We start from the raw sequence: 19,040 nt of genomic DNA on the forward strand, positions 1-19,040 counted from the left end.
ACGGTGAACGGTAAGTTTTACAAAAAAATTGTTTAAATAAAAGTTGAAGCTAATTTTGAGTCAAACAACTTTCTCATTTACACTTTTACAAAAACATCATTTTTTCTTAATGAAAATCGTGAAAAACCTTTTTTTGATACTTTAACGCCACCTACTTTTTGTAATTTAACTCGTATGACGTTGCTCCAATGACATAAAATGTAGCTGACAATGTCTTCTACATTTTTTATTTGAAAAACTTTTCCCTTAAACCAATAGATTCCGAGAAAAACGCATTCCAAATTTTGTTTCCCATTTTTTTGGATTTTCTCAAAAACAGCGGAACGAAAAATTCTCTTAATTTTTTTTAATGGTATTTTTCATGCCCCCCTAACAATCCATAACCTCAGATCGAGTATTGTAATTTTTTCCAGTCAAAATGCCAGATTTACTGTACCAAAAACCATTTACAAATAACGAATATTTATTAGTGAATAGTATTATCAGCGATAGGTACTTTTGTATTGATGGAAAAATGAAGAAATGTTTGGAAAAATTACTTAAAATGTTCAATGTCCATTTCTTCAAATGCGCAAAGTACAAGATTTTTTAAAATAAAAAATATTTCTGTTTTAAAAGTGCTCTTGTGATTTTTTCTCTAGTTGCTTAGTTTTCGAAATAAAAATGCATGAAAAATTAAAAATGCAATATTCGTAAGATTTTAAGAAAAATATTTTATCTTTTTCATCTCTGAGGGAATTTGTTTTGCTAACGCAGCTCCTACGCCACAAATTTTTTTGGATTTTGGAGATATGGAATACAAAAACATTTCATGGACAACCGAAAATTCTTCATAAAAAATTAGCTTGCTTGTTTGAATAATTATTACCAAATACTTGAGATATTGAAACACCAAAAAATGTTAATTCTGTGACAATAATTCACATTTTATTCGAAAAAAAATAAAAAACCAAGTCCAAAAAATGATCATAATACTCTAATTAGCTTTATTGGTTCCCAAATTAGTGAGTGTATTCGAAATTCGAAATCATTCGCTTAAAAAAGAAACCAAGTGAAACATCATTATTTGCTAAAATTTTATATGCTGCATTGTTTTTTTTTTACGGCACCAGCAAGTTGAGGCTAATTTTGAGTCAGCAAATTTTGAAATTTTTTGAGAGGTAGGTTTTTATGCGATTTTTTATTACTGTGATTTGTAAAATTTAATAAAAATTATTTAAGCGCTTTTACTTATTAGTTAAACCTTTTTATTCTAATATAAAAAACGAATTTTCGATAAAATGCGGCGTGCTGTTTGCTTAAAAGTTTTCCAGCGGCCGTTTAAATAAAACGCCTCATAATCTGAAATTTTTTTGGTATAATTATTTCATACTCATTATTAAATAGAAATTTTTTTCGATAATATAGTCAATTTCAATAATGATCGCACTTGTATCATCAAATTATTTTTTACACTATAATTTTATATTATCATTTATTATTATTATAATTTTTATTTCCTTTTAATAAAACATTTTCATATATTATATTTATAAACAAAGTATGAAACCCATAATATGATGTGGTTAACATATACCTACATATCGTATATGTTTTACAAAGTTTATAATAAAACAAACCAAACCAAACTCCACATGTTTTTAATAAATTTTAATAAAAATTTGTTATCGTTTACTTTGTATAATGATCATATATCGTATACCGTAGGTTAGGTTAGGTACCTACAACAAACATAATATCATTTATTTAGGTCATAGTATAAATATGATCAAATCATACAATTTTGAAGGGAAAAAAATTTATATTGATATGATGATAAACAAAACACTTCAAAAATTCTAGATTATTAATATGTTTACAATGAATTCAAGAATTGGCTGGATAGAAGAATAATATTTTTAACTTACTTCCAAGAAAAGTCATTTCTTTGAGAAAGGTTGCGAAGTGAGTGATTTTGAAAACCTTATAAAACAAAACCCCATCAATTTTTTACCCCACTGAGCAATGTAAAGTGGTAATGTGTTTATCAGTCTATATATGTGTGTTCTTATGACACACTAGAGATCAAACGCGTGGGCCGATTTTGATGATTCTGATGTCAATCGATTTGTCTTAACCATGCGAGCCCTACTTAGGATATGGGCTTAATGAACATTCAATACAAAGACCACCAAACGCCATATTGTGAAAAAATATGTATGTGTGTGGCGCAATAGAGACCAAACGCATGGACCGATTTCAATGATTTTACGTCAATCGATTGGTTTTACCTTGCAAGTGGCGACCACCAGACACCATATCGAATTATGTCAACTATGTCATGTGGGGTATCATTGAATAGCTATTAAATAGACAAATCGATTAATGTAATAACCATTATAGTCGGTTCACGTGTTTGGTCTCAAAGGACCAAACATACAAACATATATAGGCTGAAAATGAAAGTCGACAAACTTTGGTAAGTGGGATATCGTTGAAGAGCTATTTGAAAATCCTAAATAAAAAGTGTAAAATAAAAAAAATTATTTAAAAAATCAAAGAATCCGACTAAGTTAAAAATTAAATATAAACTGAAAAGAAAAAAACAAGTACAGCAGTTTACATTGCGACTTTACAGTCGGAACCCATTAAAATCTATACTGGCTCAAATATTCACAATAATGGGTCCCGACAGTTAAAGTCGCTAAGTAAACTGCTGGACTTGTTTTTTTCTTTTCAGTTTATGTTTAACTCAGTCGGGATTTTTGCTTTTTTAAATAATTTTTTTTATTCAAATTATTTTTTTAACATTTTAATAAAATACATTAAAGAAAATTAAATTGCAAATTGTATTTGTATTGTAACAAAATAAAGTCAATTAAGTAAGTCAGAAATTGGTCGGATCTTACAACTTGTATCTGGCAAGACATTAAATTTCAAAAAATTAAAAAACAGTGATAATATTTAATATGGACACAAAAACAATCAATACCAATTTGTCCAAGCAGTCATTTTAGCAATAATCATTACAATCAGATTCACAAGAATAATATTTTATTCTGGAATATCAACCATCTAAAGTATCTTGAATGGGACGTTTTCCCGATTATAAATGTATTGAGAAATTGTCATTATTTTAATGATGCGTACCAATTGATGAAGTCCTGCTGTTATAGCTTCAATCACCCTGTAAACATACTAAAGAATTATAATATAATTTATTCTAATTTTAAGACGATGGTACGTACTGAATATAATTATATCATTATTCTTAATTTAATGTCAAAAACATGACTTTTTTGTAATAATTATTGACGTGAAATAATATTATTAATCATTATGAAGAAAAATCCGTTTAAGACATAAAAAATGAATTAACATTCACGTAAATAATTATTAATGATAGATATTTTCGTTGAATATCTTATTTAATTCTATAAAAGATATATTGTTATAGAAAAATTAATTTTCATTTTAATTATTTAATTAAATTTAGTATCGAAAACAAGTGAAAACAAACAATTGACTGAGTTAATTGTTGAAATGCCATGTATAGACAGTGTTGATTACTCTGTCACATTACATATACCTATGTTTCTCATTTACGAACTCGACGTCAATTTTTACGTCTTAAGCACGCTATAAAAATTTTATCTTGATATCTCTTTTGGATTTTGAGAAATCGTGATGACAGACGGACAGACAGACAGACAGCCGGAAATGGACTTATTAGGTAAATTTTGTTCATAGCGTCAATATTTTTAAGCGTTACTTGGGACTAAACTTAGTATACCTAAGTATATTTGATATATAAGGTATAACAAGTGAAAACAAACAATTGACTGCGTTAATTGTTGAAATACCTATGTTTCTCATTTACGAACTCGGCGTCAATTTTAACATATACATACATGTCATATACATTTATAAATGATATTCCCATATAATACACACTATACGATTTGCACATAATTTGCGCCCTCATGAAGTTATAACAAAATTCATCATCAAACTTGAAAATAAGGTACAAATAATTCCAACCACAAGTCTTAACTTGTCTTGGCGCTCATACTACCTTAAAATTAAATTCTTATAAATTTTTGAGTGACGCTAAATCAAGTTAAATTGGGAATTTCGAATATTTTTTGCAAAGTTTACTGTTCTGTTTATATTTGATGTTTTTCCGCTTCTTATATGATTAAATAATTGAAAACTATTCTTCTCACAGAAAAAATACAGACACAAAAAAGTAAATGATAAAAAAAGTAATATACCCTTGATATTTTATAACATGACTAGGATAAATAGAAAAAACTTGGAAGCTCTAATAGCTGTTATACTTGGACTCAGTTGTATATCCTATGCCATTTAAGCTAGCAGAACAATATCAGAATAACTAACAGATCGAATCCCATTTCTAGGTGTAAATTATTTGCAAAATTAATTCCCTAAATAAAAATTTATTGGCATTATTTTTTATGAAAAAAAAAAATGTTCTGCCAGTATAAGCCTAATTTTACCGTAACATAAGTTTTTTCTTTAAAATTAATAGTATGTTTGGTTTTGGATCATTCAATCATATAAACGAGTTAAAATAATTCCATTAATATTTAACTATTTTGGAACCATTTTTGGGTTTTGCATTAAAAAAGAGCCATAATTTTTGTACAGTATATCGGTATAGCGTTTAATTATTTAGACGAGTTGAATTTAATTCCATTTCCATTTAAATTTATTTTGGAATCATTAGTCTGCCAACTTGAGTCATAAGATAAAAGGCCATTGGTATTTTTATGAAAAATAAGAGCATAAAATTTATTTTCCGAATTTTATTTTTAATACTTAAATAAAAGGTACAAAAGGTTGTGCTCTGCCAAACTTCTGGTGATAGCTTCGCGGACATTATTTGTTTCTATTGACTAGCGTAGCACTACAATGTACACCTGTGAAAATGGAAAAATTCTAAATGAAAAAGTACAAAAAATACCATACATTGAAATAAAGTAATGAACATATTTGGACACCATGTTTCCTTTATAGGTTCGAAACTAGTAATAAATGCTTTTTTTTCTCTCTGTTTATTAATTCATAATAGATCGTGAGCCCAAAATGAGAAGAAATTTCAATAACATATTTTTTTTAACATACTGCTCTACACACCTTGGCCATTTTCAATTACCATTTGCGCAGTTGTCAATATATATATATTTTTTTTCAACAGGGAAAATTGAGATTTTATTCGTGGCTCAAATTGGAATTTATGGTACACGAGTATTTTGATTTTGCTTATTGAAAGATTATTTGAAAATTAATAATTATAGAAAATACAATACGTAATGGCAGGAATTTTGCAAATATCCAAAGTAATAAAAATTGTGCATTTTATCTATAAAACAACTAATCCTATTAGCTCAGTTGGTTAAGGCGTAACCAATGTGATGGGCTGGTGTAGTGAATGGTATATGCATGAAGGAGGTGCACTCAGCCTCTGAAATTGAAGAGCTGATAAATACAATTATCAGTGGAAAGGTGGTAAAACACATATATGGTATCACAATGGGCTCTATAGCCTAAGTATGTCCTTCGTGGACAGCCAATATAACCTAACCTATCTATAAAGCAAAACTGTTTTTTTAGCTCATTCGATAGTTGTAAACTTTCTAATATTTGTTTCAATTTTTTGTTCTATAAACGACTTTCTTTTAATGTATACGGTAAGCAAAAAAGAACATCGTACACAAACATTAAAAAACTCGATTTTTTTTAAATTGAAAACTCGAGCGACGCGACGGTTAAAATTCATTTTTCTTTATTACAAAACTTACGTTTATCTCTAATTCAAATAGCAGATAAAAAGAATAGAAATTTCGCTTCATTATGGGCTCATGGTCTAAAATATATGTCATTTGATATATATTTTCAAGTGTATAAATTAGTATTTCCATCCATTCATTGAAAAACAATTTTAAATGAAATATAATAAAATTGTGTTTTATTTATTTATGCTTGTATTTTATATTTTATTATACCTGTGTGAAAAAAAAACACCCATCAATAACAGTTTGCTTTTTTATAAAACATGAATATAGAAATATTTCAACAGAGAGTTCATAAACAATAATGGAAGTGTCCATTTGTTAACTTCCCAATAAAGGAAAACTCTAATATTTATAGAAATATTTATAGAAATATTTACGAAATTGATTTTATGATAAAAAAACATATTTTTCCCAGTTCCGCGTATTGATCTCAGTAACTCTTGCACACAAAGCATGTACATATTTATCATCTTAGCTACACATCTCTGTTCCAATATAATAATTAATATTGTAGTGTTATGGATAGTTACGGAAAAGAGTTGAATCTGAGGACCATAAGAGTCGCATACACATGAAAAGCCTTTTAATCTAGGATAGAGTACCCCTCCCTCCTATGCTGAAATGAATATTTTACTCATCATGAAAAATAATACAGCTTCTTCTTGTGTCTGTTTGTTTGCTTAATCACAGCCTATTTTGAGAGACTTTGATGAGGGACGTATTTTGACAAAAATTTTGGAGGCTAAAATTATTGTCCGGTTGTTATTAAAATACGTCCAATGAATATTGAATATTTTTATTTTGAATATTTTCAAACACTCTTTAGTTTTATTTTTTTAACATGTAATTGTCGCAGTTTGTCATTTTTATCATCGTTCACTATCAATCAATCAATCATTTTTATTCCTCTACATTTTGTAAAAGTTAATTATTACTTCGTATACGATATAATCCAAATTTATTACACTGCAAATTTATACAGTGCTTTTGAGGTGAACAAAAATATGCAGGAGGAATTAGCTATATTGTACAGCCATTTAAACCAAACACTCCTCTAGATTTTCCACTAAATAAACCATTTTTCTATATTAATGACAATAAAGTATTATGCTTTAATGTCGTCAATTATCTTTGGTTCTGAAAATCAATGTCAAGCTAAAGGTTTCTTTAATGTCTCAGAAAAGATTCGATAAAATAAAGAAGGTTGATGGTGGTAAAATCAGTTCGAATTTAAAAATGTGCGTTTTTCATGATAACGTACACAGTAAGCTATAGGGCAGTTGACGGTATTTGATTATAGTTAACAGTTACAATTTACATTTGCTATGGACATAAAACATATGTTGTATAAGTAAAACTCTTTTAAGTTAGAAATAGTGAAAATAGTGACTATCCACTATTTGCTAGTGAGTATTAACTATTTGAAATAGTGGTATACTTCTCACTAGCAAATAGTGAATAGTCACTATTAATTAGTGATTTCTTTTACTTTTCACTTCTTTAGTCATAATTTTGTGACAACATATGTACGTAATTCCATTATTCACAGCTACGACTAAACTCAATCGATTAGCAGCCTCCAAGATTAATATGGTTTCAATAACTGATATAAACTTTGAGAAATTATACATTAAAATTGCTACTTAATTTCAGAAAATACAGAATATTTCGAAAACCGTGAAGTTAATGTTAGATAAACAGTGAAAAACATCTTTATTTTGATCGTAGAACCTGAAAATGAAATAATAAACGGTGTTATATTTTTTAAAAATACACCTGTGATGCATTCCGCGTTTCTGGTTATATATTTAGAAAATTGTTTTAAAATGTATAGTCAATAACCTTCTATCTAGCCTTTAAAGAAAATTTTGTTAAAATCAAGCCGTTTAGCCCATAATCTACCATGTCGTATAGCGTGATCAACCCTGTAGGTATATAATGCAACGACATATATCGCGTATTATTGAATAACACAATGAAACTTAATCCAATAGGCCACCACAATTTAACAGGAACTAATTTAAACTTCAAAATTAAAAGCTATTAAATTTCTAAACAGGAAATGGACGCCTCTTAGTGTAATTTGATATTAGGTAACGGACAACAACTAATTATTAAATACAATGGTGATAGACTATACTGTTAACAACAATAATACAGTAAAATATAATATGTACATATTTGCTTTTTCAATACAATCAAATTGACTATTGCGAGCCTGGCTAGTTAATTATATATATTCAAAAACAAAACATAATTGGTATAATTGAAGCGAATGAAGAAAAATATAGAAAATTACATATGAATACACATGCACACGCTAAACTAAACTAACATAATAATGTACTTTGAAAAATTAGCACAATTAACACAATCGATAATAATTGATTATTCTCGAAGCTCCCATATTGTACAAATTACAGATACACACATGGTCCTTAAGGGAACGGGAAATTTGTGTCTCCATTCAAGTTTTCGTAGGGAAAATAATGGAAAATATTTTTTACAAATGGTTTCCATTAATAAACCGTGGTACAGAAACAGTGCTTTGTTAAATGATGAATACATACTTGAAACTTCGTGAGTGGCTTCCTTTTCAAAAAAAAAAAAAAATCAAACTTTTAACGACTTTTTTTCGAAAGTGCTGAATTTGATTTATAGAAATTGTTTAGTTTATTTCTTTATAGTTAGACTAGAAATGTTTTCGCCATGTAAGTTTTTTATCTTAATTTATTCCCTAATAATTCTCACTTCATTTGCCTTTGGAAAATCGACATTATTCATTTTGAAAACTGACGAAGTATTTTCAAGATTTAACATTATTTGTTCGAAATATTTTTTATAGGACGCAATTCAAATAAGAAAACTATAATGGGTGGAACCGAGAGCATCAAATTTCTATCGATTCTTTTGGATTTTCCAAACAATGAAATTTTGAAGTTACAAATCATAGGTTGTTTCTAGGTCTAATGAAGATCACGTGGATGATTCCTATTAAATGAATTTTTTTGAGTCTTGATAAAAAAAGGTAGTCAGTCATGGGGACTGTCGAAGGAAGATTAAAACATTGAAATAACTGTGTTATTTTTAAATTAATTATACTGTAAATAATTAAAATTTGATAATTTTTAAATTGAAATTATTAACGTGTGTATAAAAAACTATTAAAAATAATTAAAAAAAAAAAACAACAACACACAGTGCTTTCAAGCGGTAATACCCATCCTAGAACTAATTTTCCACAATGTTGCTTAACTTCAGTGATCGAGTGAGAACCATTGTTTTCAATCCGGTGTGTATGCAGCGTGACGTGTGACGATGACGCGAGTTTCATGATTTTTGCTCAAACAAAAAAGTGCTCAGGGCGCCCAAAGAAGTTTTCACTTCAAAAGTGTTTGTATTGAAAATTAATAAGCATTATCGTTACTTTTTTGACACGGTATACATATTTTCCATAGGGATAAGTACATTTGTTGGACATTCAAACACATCAATTAGAATCTATATGAATTCCGTAATTGGTATTCGATAAATTTTTAATTAATACATATTAATTGTTTGATTCCAATAGCAACATTTTTGTAATACCTATAAAAAACATATTTGAATGAGTCAACTAGTACAAAAAACTCATGTTATTGTAACAATCTATTAATGTTTTGTTTTGTCATTTATACTCCACGTCAGGAATGTTAGATATTTTTCCAAATGGAAAAATCAATAATGAATACCGGCACATTATAAAATACAGGATGTTTCATATATATATATGCCGACAAATTTCTACTGGTGTGTAGGTTTGATTGCCGTATCTCGAAAACTATTCATAATTTTTCAGATCTTGAGAGCATTTGATAAGAATAATCCAAAGTAAATTTTAAGGTGGGTAAGAAAAAGGTTCACAGAAAGTTGACATCAGATCTATCACTTTTAAACCCATTTTTTAAACCCTTCTTAAAATTTAACGTTATGTATACTGAATATATAAAAAATATAGGCTGTTCCGTAATATTCACCAGTATACTGGCCAGTGCTTATGACGCCATCCATAAACCGACGCCTTATTGTTGAATCATTCCGAAATATATACTGGCCAGTGCGTGTATATATATTCTTAAATATATATTATTGTATTCGCCAATTACGAATAAGTCTTTTTAACACGCCATTATTCCTTCTTAATGAACAAAAAATAAATTTCTTGCACACTCGGTGAACACATGTACACTATTATGCCCGTTTTACCAGTACAATATGGCGTCGATTTCAGACTTTAACACACCCATAATATAATAACGGATAAAAATCAAAATTATCTACTATCTTGTATAAAAATTTATTTGTAGCTTAGGTATTCGTAAGCAAATCGATGTTGACAATCAGTCTATAGCTGACTTACATTCTGATAAAATTTCCTCATTCCAATTGAAATTGTGTCCTCTAAATATCAATATCTGCTAAAAACTACGAATCGAGATAGATTTGACACTAGGTATTTTAATTAAAAAAGATAGTTAGTTATGGTGACTGTTGACGGAAGTGAAAACTTAAAACTTTGATATAACTGGCCTGGTCTGGCCTTCGGCAGTGGAACTTGCTGCGCTCACATATAGCTCTAATAAATACCTGAATAGTAATCAATAATACCTCAATACTATTCAAATATCTGTTCACAATTAGATAAATACATTATCGAAAAATATGGTGGGAGCGTAAATAAATACATTTGAATAGCAAGATATAATGTAAAATATCATTTACATGCGTTTCCACCATTTATTTCATGGGTTGAAAAACATATTGTAGTGTGGACCAAATTGTGGATCTAAGTCATCTTCACATCCAGTTGAACACACCATCCATTTAGGAGGAGCTCTATTGCAAATTCATTGATTTTTTTTCACCCAAAAAGTGCTCAACGTGCCAAAAGTAGTTTTAGTTCAAAAATATTTGTTTTCATGAACTTTAACATCCTGTAGCTCGAATACAAAGCATTTTCGTACCAACAATTTTTAATTAGGCATAAAAATGGCATAAAATGTATGTTGAGATCTCTCAACACATCTAGAAATTTGTCGGTATATATAGCAAACAGTCTATATATGAGTATTGTCGATGTTTCTACCTACAAAAGTTGATAAACCAGGTGCTAATATAATTATAGAAATAGAGCCAGAAAATGTTTATCTTTGAAAGAGATCTTTAAAGGGAAGATCAATATTTCTTTGAAGAGAAAAGCTTGGGATGCATGCCGTCTCAAACAGTAGACCTGACCATTTATAATTATAAACAAGCCGTGGGTAGGTTCTGGTGAGATCCTTGAGGTCCGCACGAATAACTTCCCGGTATAAAACATACTTATTAAGAATAATAAATTAAATTAAGTAGTAGCTCGACCGGCTCGAAGCAACTCGAGCGAATATTATGAAACTCTTTTCGGAACATATTGCCGTTAATACAGCCCGATCGATACCTCAACGAAGTTGATATCTTGTTGCGATATCGTGCGGGAAAAAAAATCGCCCAACTGGAAACGACTAAACCGAATGTTATGAAATTATTTTCGGATCATATTGCCGTAAATGAGCCTCGATTGATAGGTATCGATCAACTCAACTAAGTCTTATTATTTTTTGTTCGATATCGATGACGAAAAAAATGACCAACAAATTGGTGTTAATGCTTTGTCCTGGCCATGAAACGTAAAAATATGTTGAAAATTTCGATTTCGAAAATCGTATCCATTAAAATAACTTCTTATACTGGGAAGTTAAAATTTAAGAAGAAGCCAGAGTATGGAAAGTATGAAAGGATCTATCCATGCTTAGTTACAAACTCACTGACAGGATTACATCTAGCATTCATTATTATATCGATAACAAGTGTAAGTGATGTAACTGTCAGAATTAAAAAAAATTGAAATGGAAATGATTGATCGGCGACCAGGGATACATCATGGGGATCAAAAAATTTTCAGCTCAAAAAGGCCTGGCATCCATTTAGGTACAAAGTTGGGATTGATGGGTTTACAAATGGTCAGTGGCCTGGATAAGCTATGAATAGAGAAATATGGAATTTAAATTGGACTAAAGCGATAAAAATTTGTATATAGGTTGAGTGTAAGCGTAGAGGTGTCAGCATCCCCGATCCCTCTCTCCATGCTTTAAAAGAAAATATCTTAAGTAATTGTCTATTATAAAATTAAAAATATTTCGGCGAGGCGAAGCTTTTTTTGTGTCTACACTAAGCTAATGTACGGTGAATTTTTTAACTTTAGTTTTTAAATGAAATACAAAATTATGAAGTGAATTTTAATTAACATAATATAATATAGAAAAAAAAAATTGTTTTCAGAATAAACAACAATTTTCGTACATGATAATACATAACTTTGTACCTGCAACAAAAAGTTTGAAAACGCATAACTAATGATGTTCTATGTCTAATTAAAATTGACATAAACATATTTTCATAACAACTTGTATATATTATGGAAGGAAAAATAATTTAAATATAAAATTTCATAATGTGTGATTTCAATTTTTCAAAGAGCAGACGAAACATTCTAGTCATAATAAAAAAAAAATTTTTTATTTTTATTTTAGGTTTTATATTTGATTCAAAAACTTTTTATGAATATTTCATAATATGTTGAATAGAAAAAAAATAGGAACTTCAATAAATAAACAGTCTGAGTAAACGTACCCTAAGATCTGTTTAGGTAAAAAACTGAAAAAAGTCCACAAATGTGGAGCACAACTTTCAGTTCCTTGCCAAACGTAATAAAAGTTAGTTCAAAATATCGCAGATTTAGGTTAGGTTAGGTTAGAGTGGCTGTCCTGGGGTGGGACACCCTTAGACCATAGGGTCTGTTGTGATACCGAAAAAAGGTTGGCCCATCCCCGGTCACTACTCCATGAACCATTTGGAGCTGTTCAAGAACAGCAGGAGAGTCGTTAAAGAGAGGCTGGCTCAAGTAAGTCCATCTTCTCATGGCAAGAGATGAGCAGTGACAGAGAAGATGAGACATTGTCTCCTCCTCCTCACCACTGTGATTGTTCCTGCAGTAGTCGTGATAGACTGCCAAGCCCAGACGTTCAGCATGCCTGCCGCCCAATCAGTGTCCTGTAATAGCCGCAACAACTTGTGTGCAGATTAAAAACAAATTGGGATATATTTGAAGATAAAATTGAACCGAAATAACATAAGTTGTTATGGTTTTTACATTTCTATTTAACGCTTGATTAATCTTAATTTGAGCCTTTTTTAACCCCCTGGTTCCAGTCGTCGCATGACAAAATGATTTTCCCAATATTCATTTTATTTCGACATTATTAATAGCATCTTATGTTTTTCTTCCCGGTTGTTATGAAAGTATCCAGAGATGTTAACAATTACACTGTAAGCAACAAGCATTATATATAAAAAAAAAAAAAGATGCTACATTGTTTTGTTTAGGAACAATAAAAAACACGTCAGTAGAACTAAATAAAAAAAAACAATATGAAGGAGCAAAAAATAAAAATAAAAAACTTGACGGCTTTCGTTCAATTTATTGTATATAAAATGGGTGGGTGTGTAGAGATGCAAGAAAGAAAATATTAAAATTAATGGGGTGTTGAAATTTTCACTGAATAAAATATTATACTGTTTATACACTTGGACACTACATAATATTTCAAAAATGTGTATACTAATACTAGAACTACACATCATTTAAAAAGTTAGAAACGTCATTTATCATACCCACATTTATTGCTTTGGAAAGTTTATTTGATTGATTTTCAGGTATTTGACCTTCTAGCTAAGTGAGACTCTGTGCAGTTAGCTAAGCGTATTAAAATCGAATATTACATATTTAATTTTCCAAGAATTTTTATTTCGAAAACTAAGAGTCAAAAAATCAGAGGAGTAATTTTTTGCCTTAAACTGATCAAAAAATACAAAAATATTTTATTTTGAAAAAAATTCAAAAGAGTTTAGCCGGTTTAGCATATAAAAGCTGCACTCGCACTTCTCACACCCCTAACCCCTATAGTAAGAGAATAATAGGGGTAACAACACTAAACGCAAAAAAATTTTTCTCATTACATATTGAAGATTTTTTATGACATTGAAATTGTACATGGCTTTCGATAAACTTATTACAATATTTAATTAAGATTACTAGACAAGATATTTGTCAATATTTAGTTTACACTGTATGTATCATCATAAAAATCATCAATTATAATCGAGAGACCATGATGTATATATCGAGGGGGAAGTTAAAAAATGGTACCTAGAGAATTTTAGGATTCACCCCTTTAACTCTACTCACTCCAACTTTGAAATTTCAAATAGCACTCCCTAACTCGTGAACTTAAGTAGTTTTAAAAACCTTAAACTTAATTTTCAGAAAATAAATGTACGAAATTGAGTTGATTAATTGAGTTGTTCCGCATAAAGAATTGGAAAACTTCTTATAAATGATCCGTGGACCTATTTCTACAAAGATTTTACTTAGGCACGGGGTCCATTTTAAGAAGAAAAAAAAACAATCTTCGCCAATTTTCATGGCGAAATTTGTGTAAATTTGTTAAAGTTTATGTGGAAATCGTAACACCCGATATTAATATCACTCTTTATACATTTAATATACTTAAAATAATAAATATATAATACATCATGAAAATAAAAACAAATTCGGAATATTTTATAACCTTTATATCAAATATAATATTTTTTTATGTTTCTACTATTTCGAGTTATGAATCCATCAAAAAATATTTTTACATCAAATAAACCTTCGAGGGTATTTATTAATATTATTAAAATTATTCGACCCGAATAATATTTATGTAATCATTAATGTGTTACATTACGTATATATATTTATCTTCTTCTATACATATTAGTTAAGTTATCTTTATTTATTCATCACAACTTCTCTGGAAGTATGAGACCTTTTGTCCTGAAGTTTGGTATGCATGTTCCTTTTATTATTAAAGAATTTGAAAACCCTTTATCGTAAAGGTTACGGAAAATTTTTGAGATCCTGTAGTGTCAACGATGCTTTTTTGCGCACCTGTTAAATCCGCCACTGCGTAGTATGAAATGTATCCTACAATAAAATTGATGTGTGTGATTTGTAAGTGATTATGTGACAATTCTAATAATTCACAATGATTTATTTTATTAAGCCATTAGTCATGGTAAATTATTATGGTACATATTCATACTATTCGAATTATCATGCATAAATATCTGGATAGTTTATATTATTGTTAATTGTTAAATTATTAAAATTTAAGTGTGGTTTAAAAAAAAATTGAACAGGTTTTCTAACCTTTTTCTAATCAGGTTACCTTTTGAGGCTACTCACCTAGCTTTTTGTGTAAAGCTTTCCTGAAAACTAAAAGTAAGAAATAGAAGTAAAAAATTCATTTCACTGATCGAGCTATAAAGTAAAGTACCTATATGGCCGGTACTTTACTTTATTAAAAAGACACAAATTTTATCACTAATATATGAACCGCTTAAAACTTCACTCAAATACCAATTTGAATGCCCGGTAATGTACTTTATTTCTTTAACTATAATATCCACCAATAGATGTCAGGAAGAGTAATATTTTGCAGTGTATGTTTCAGTTTTTCATGAAAAACTAACAGATTTTTAAAACTAATACCATCCAGGCATACTTTTTTATGAATGCTTTTTTGTGTCCAGATATTACAAAGATAAGTATCACTAAATTTGTTTATAGAGATAAGGTTCGTATCTATAAAGGAGCTCCATACCAATGCCCAAGGGAGCTCGAAGGCTGAAATCGCGACCCAAATGTAAATTATATAAGGAATGCCAACATCATATTGTGAGCGTACTAGTTCTCAAAACAAAGCCGTCCTCTCCCTCTTTACCCTCTCGTTAGGAGTGTGGAGGTAAGTACACCTAATCCGATGTCGAATACTGATACAGATCGAAAGTTTAGATGTCCAAGAGAAGGGATCTTATGAGACCAAGAAGATAAACGAAAATGCTATGTAGTGATACATGTATGAAAAGTTGGAACTGTCCAGCGAAAGTGGCGAGAAATGGCTAGTTTTAAACTAATATTAATTAAAGAACACTATTTGACTTTGAATCTAGAGAGACCAGATACAAATCAGTTTTTAGTTATCTATGCATCTAAACGATATTATGAAATCGATACAAATAATATATAATAAAGTTAAATAGTATATAAAGTTAAATAGTACATAACCTAGGGAACATAAAGAATTGAAATATTAGATCTGGGACATACCTTACTTGCTCCAGTGGTGTGTATATTATTTTTCTCTCCGGCGGAGGCTGAAAGGAGCAACGCTATTTTGCACAGTGGGCAGAAAGTTGACACCTTCTGAACGGAAGTAAGAGAATGTATTTTCTGTGTATATTTGAAGTTATTGAAAGATACAAACATATGTTGGTAAAATCCAGAAAGACATAAATTCATTTTTTTAATCGTGTGTATAGTTAGTTAATAGATCGGTTGATAAAATGCGTAAATACTTATCCAAATGCTTTTTGGCATAGTTGAAAGACTACTTTTATTTACTTTTTTTACCTTTACTTATCTTTAGTTACTTTTACATGATTTTTGCTGTTTAAAATTTTAACTACTACTGTTTAAAATTTTAGATAATGTATAAAGGCTTTATTTATAATCATTCTTAACATGGCCAAGCAAAAATTTTTAATTTTATTATGGAATTTAGAGAGCAATTTAATATTTGCATTAACTAGACAATCTACAGGGAAAATATACCGGAGAATAATAATGGTAATTTTACTGTAGAACAAATCGTAATTTCGTAGCTCCCAAAATTATATGTGTAGATGAATACATGAATTATTAAGTCATTATAAATTTGTATTAATGATAGATATTTCAAAGAGGAAAAACAACAATTCAATTAGATAATAAAACAAAACAAACATTATTCTGAAAATTTAGAATGTATTTGTTCATAGATTCCATTAATTTAAGTATATTAAAGTATTTTAAATAAATGCACATTTTATTAAAAATTTTAAATAATTTCCACTAGATTTAATTTTATGAGCACTAGAAGAATAAATGTGAAATGACATCCTTACTTTTTAAATACAAATTTTAAATTTCATTTATAAAGTAGAGTGTCTATCCATCTACCTTTATCTATATACTATGTACAACAGATCTAATTCAATGTGAAATACTTTTTGCAATTCTTCTTTTAAATGCCATTTTAAAAGATGACTCAAACAATATTTTCCATTTGAATTTTCTAGTGCCAAATATTTGTAAAATCGTGTGCGCTAAAAATCAAAGTATACATAATTTATTTATTTTTACAGGAGTGTTTAGTGTTGAACACATTTTTAAATATTAAAATAATATGCATACAAAACCATGATTCCACCATGAGTACAAAACCAATATGCTAGTATAGATTTGACCCTTAGGAACATATACTTAAATGTTTTGAATTTCTGAGCTATCTAAAATCCGAGAAAGATGTCCGTCAAGTTACAAACAAATACTAAAAGCTATTCATTTAATAAATATATCGTGTTGTGTATTAAATAAATGTTCTTGAATATTACATTCCAATAAGAGTTAAAAACAGTCTAAAGATATGAATTAATATGACAGTGTTGATGACACAATCGTTTGTTTTTTGACATCACGTAAATAAAAAAAGATATGCACTTTTAAATATCCACACACACATAACTGATATTCCCATTTTAATACATACTATAAAATTTGCACCTAATTATCGCCCTCGTGGGTAAACAGTGATGTTTACAAAAAAATGTTTGGCCAAAAGTTGTTTATTTTTGTATGAGAAACATTTTTTTCATTTAAACTTTTGTTCTATCTATAACGGCTTAAAAGATAGGTCTTATAGACCCAAGACGCAATTGACCTATATTGCTCATTTACGGAAATGGACTAAATAGGTGATTCTATAAACACCTATCCCAAAATTTTGGTCGTAGCATCAATATTTTTAAGCGTTTCAAACTTGGGACTAAACTTAATATACTATGTATATTTCATATATACATGGTATAAAATGGAAGTATGTTCGTGGTACTTCGATATATATTGCTTATCTATTGAGTTCCTAGCTTACATGTTTTATAATAATTTTCCTTCATTCATGTTTTTCAATTTTTATGTTCAGTATTACTGAAGTGCATTTGAACCATTTTGTTATATTTTAGTTAATAGTTCATAACAATTTATTTACTATTTATTTTTTATTCCAGGTATCTTCTACACTTTATCTTCTTCACTATGCAGTTTCTATTTTTTTGTGTGGCTATATTGAAAAAATGTAATATCAGATAACTGCACAGTAGTTTTACTTCATGTTAATTTGTAATTAATGAAAACTTCAATTTTAATAGTTTTTATTTGATTTCTAGCATTGCTGTCTGTTTAACGGCTTTCGAAAATAATTTACCAAATATAGTTAGTCATGTTGGCGTCGATGAGAAGAGTATAGATAATTTAAATAATTTATACATTACGGAAGCGTTAATAACAATCAATATTATCAATATTATGTAATTTATTATATTATCTGCAATCGTCTATGTGTCGCAAAATTTTTTTGAAAAACAGTTTATATGAAATATACATGGTATATTAAGTTTAGTTCCAAGTTTGTAACACTTAAAACTATTGATGCTACGAAAAAATTTTGGTATAGGTGTTCATAGAATCATCTAATTAGCCTATTTCCGGTTTTCCGTCCGTCCGTCTATGAACACGATAATTCAAAAACGAATAAAGATATCAAACTGAAATTTTCACAGCTCACTCAGGACGTAAAAAGTGAGGTCGAGTTCGTAAATGAGCAACATAGGTCAATTGGGTCTTGGGTCCGTAGGACTCATCTTGTAAACCGTTAGAGATAGAACAAAAGTTTAAATGTAAAAAATGTTCCTTATCAAAAAATAGATAACTTTTGTTTGAAACATTTTTTCGTAAACATCACTGTTTACTCACGAGATCATCACTGTCTATCATCTCGGTCAATTGTTTGTTTTCACTTGTTTTTCACAGTATAATGTGCTTTTCAATGAAAATAAGGAAAGCTTGCCTGCTTAATGACATAAAATAAGTTTTATACAAGAAAACTTTTAAATGCTGGTTTTGATTAAAAAGACTAGATAAATTTTTTTAAAACTTCACATTTGCATGCGACTATGAAGTTTTAT

General features: G+C 29.0%; 1 protein-coding gene across 1 annotated transcript in view; it reads left to right on the forward strand.

Moving 5' to 3' along the window:
• The first annotated feature begins 418 nt into the window (after positions 1–418).
• Positions 419–19,040, forward strand: part of LOC123297873 (BAI1-associated protein 3) — a 140,873-nt gene continuing 122,251 nt past the window's right edge. Inside the window, exon 1 of the mRNA XM_044879684.1 lies at positions 419–492. Within this exon, the coding sequence (XP_044735619.1) occupies positions 419–492 (74 nt within the window). The remainder of the gene's footprint in view (positions 493–19,040) is intronic.

The sequence above is a fragment of the Chrysoperla carnea genome, chromosome 4 (genome assembly GCF_905475395.1).
Source record: "Chrysoperla carnea chromosome 4, inChrCarn1.1, whole genome shotgun sequence".
Classification (NCBI taxonomy): Eukaryota; Metazoa; Arthropoda; class Insecta; order Neuroptera; family Chrysopidae; genus Chrysoperla; species Chrysoperla carnea.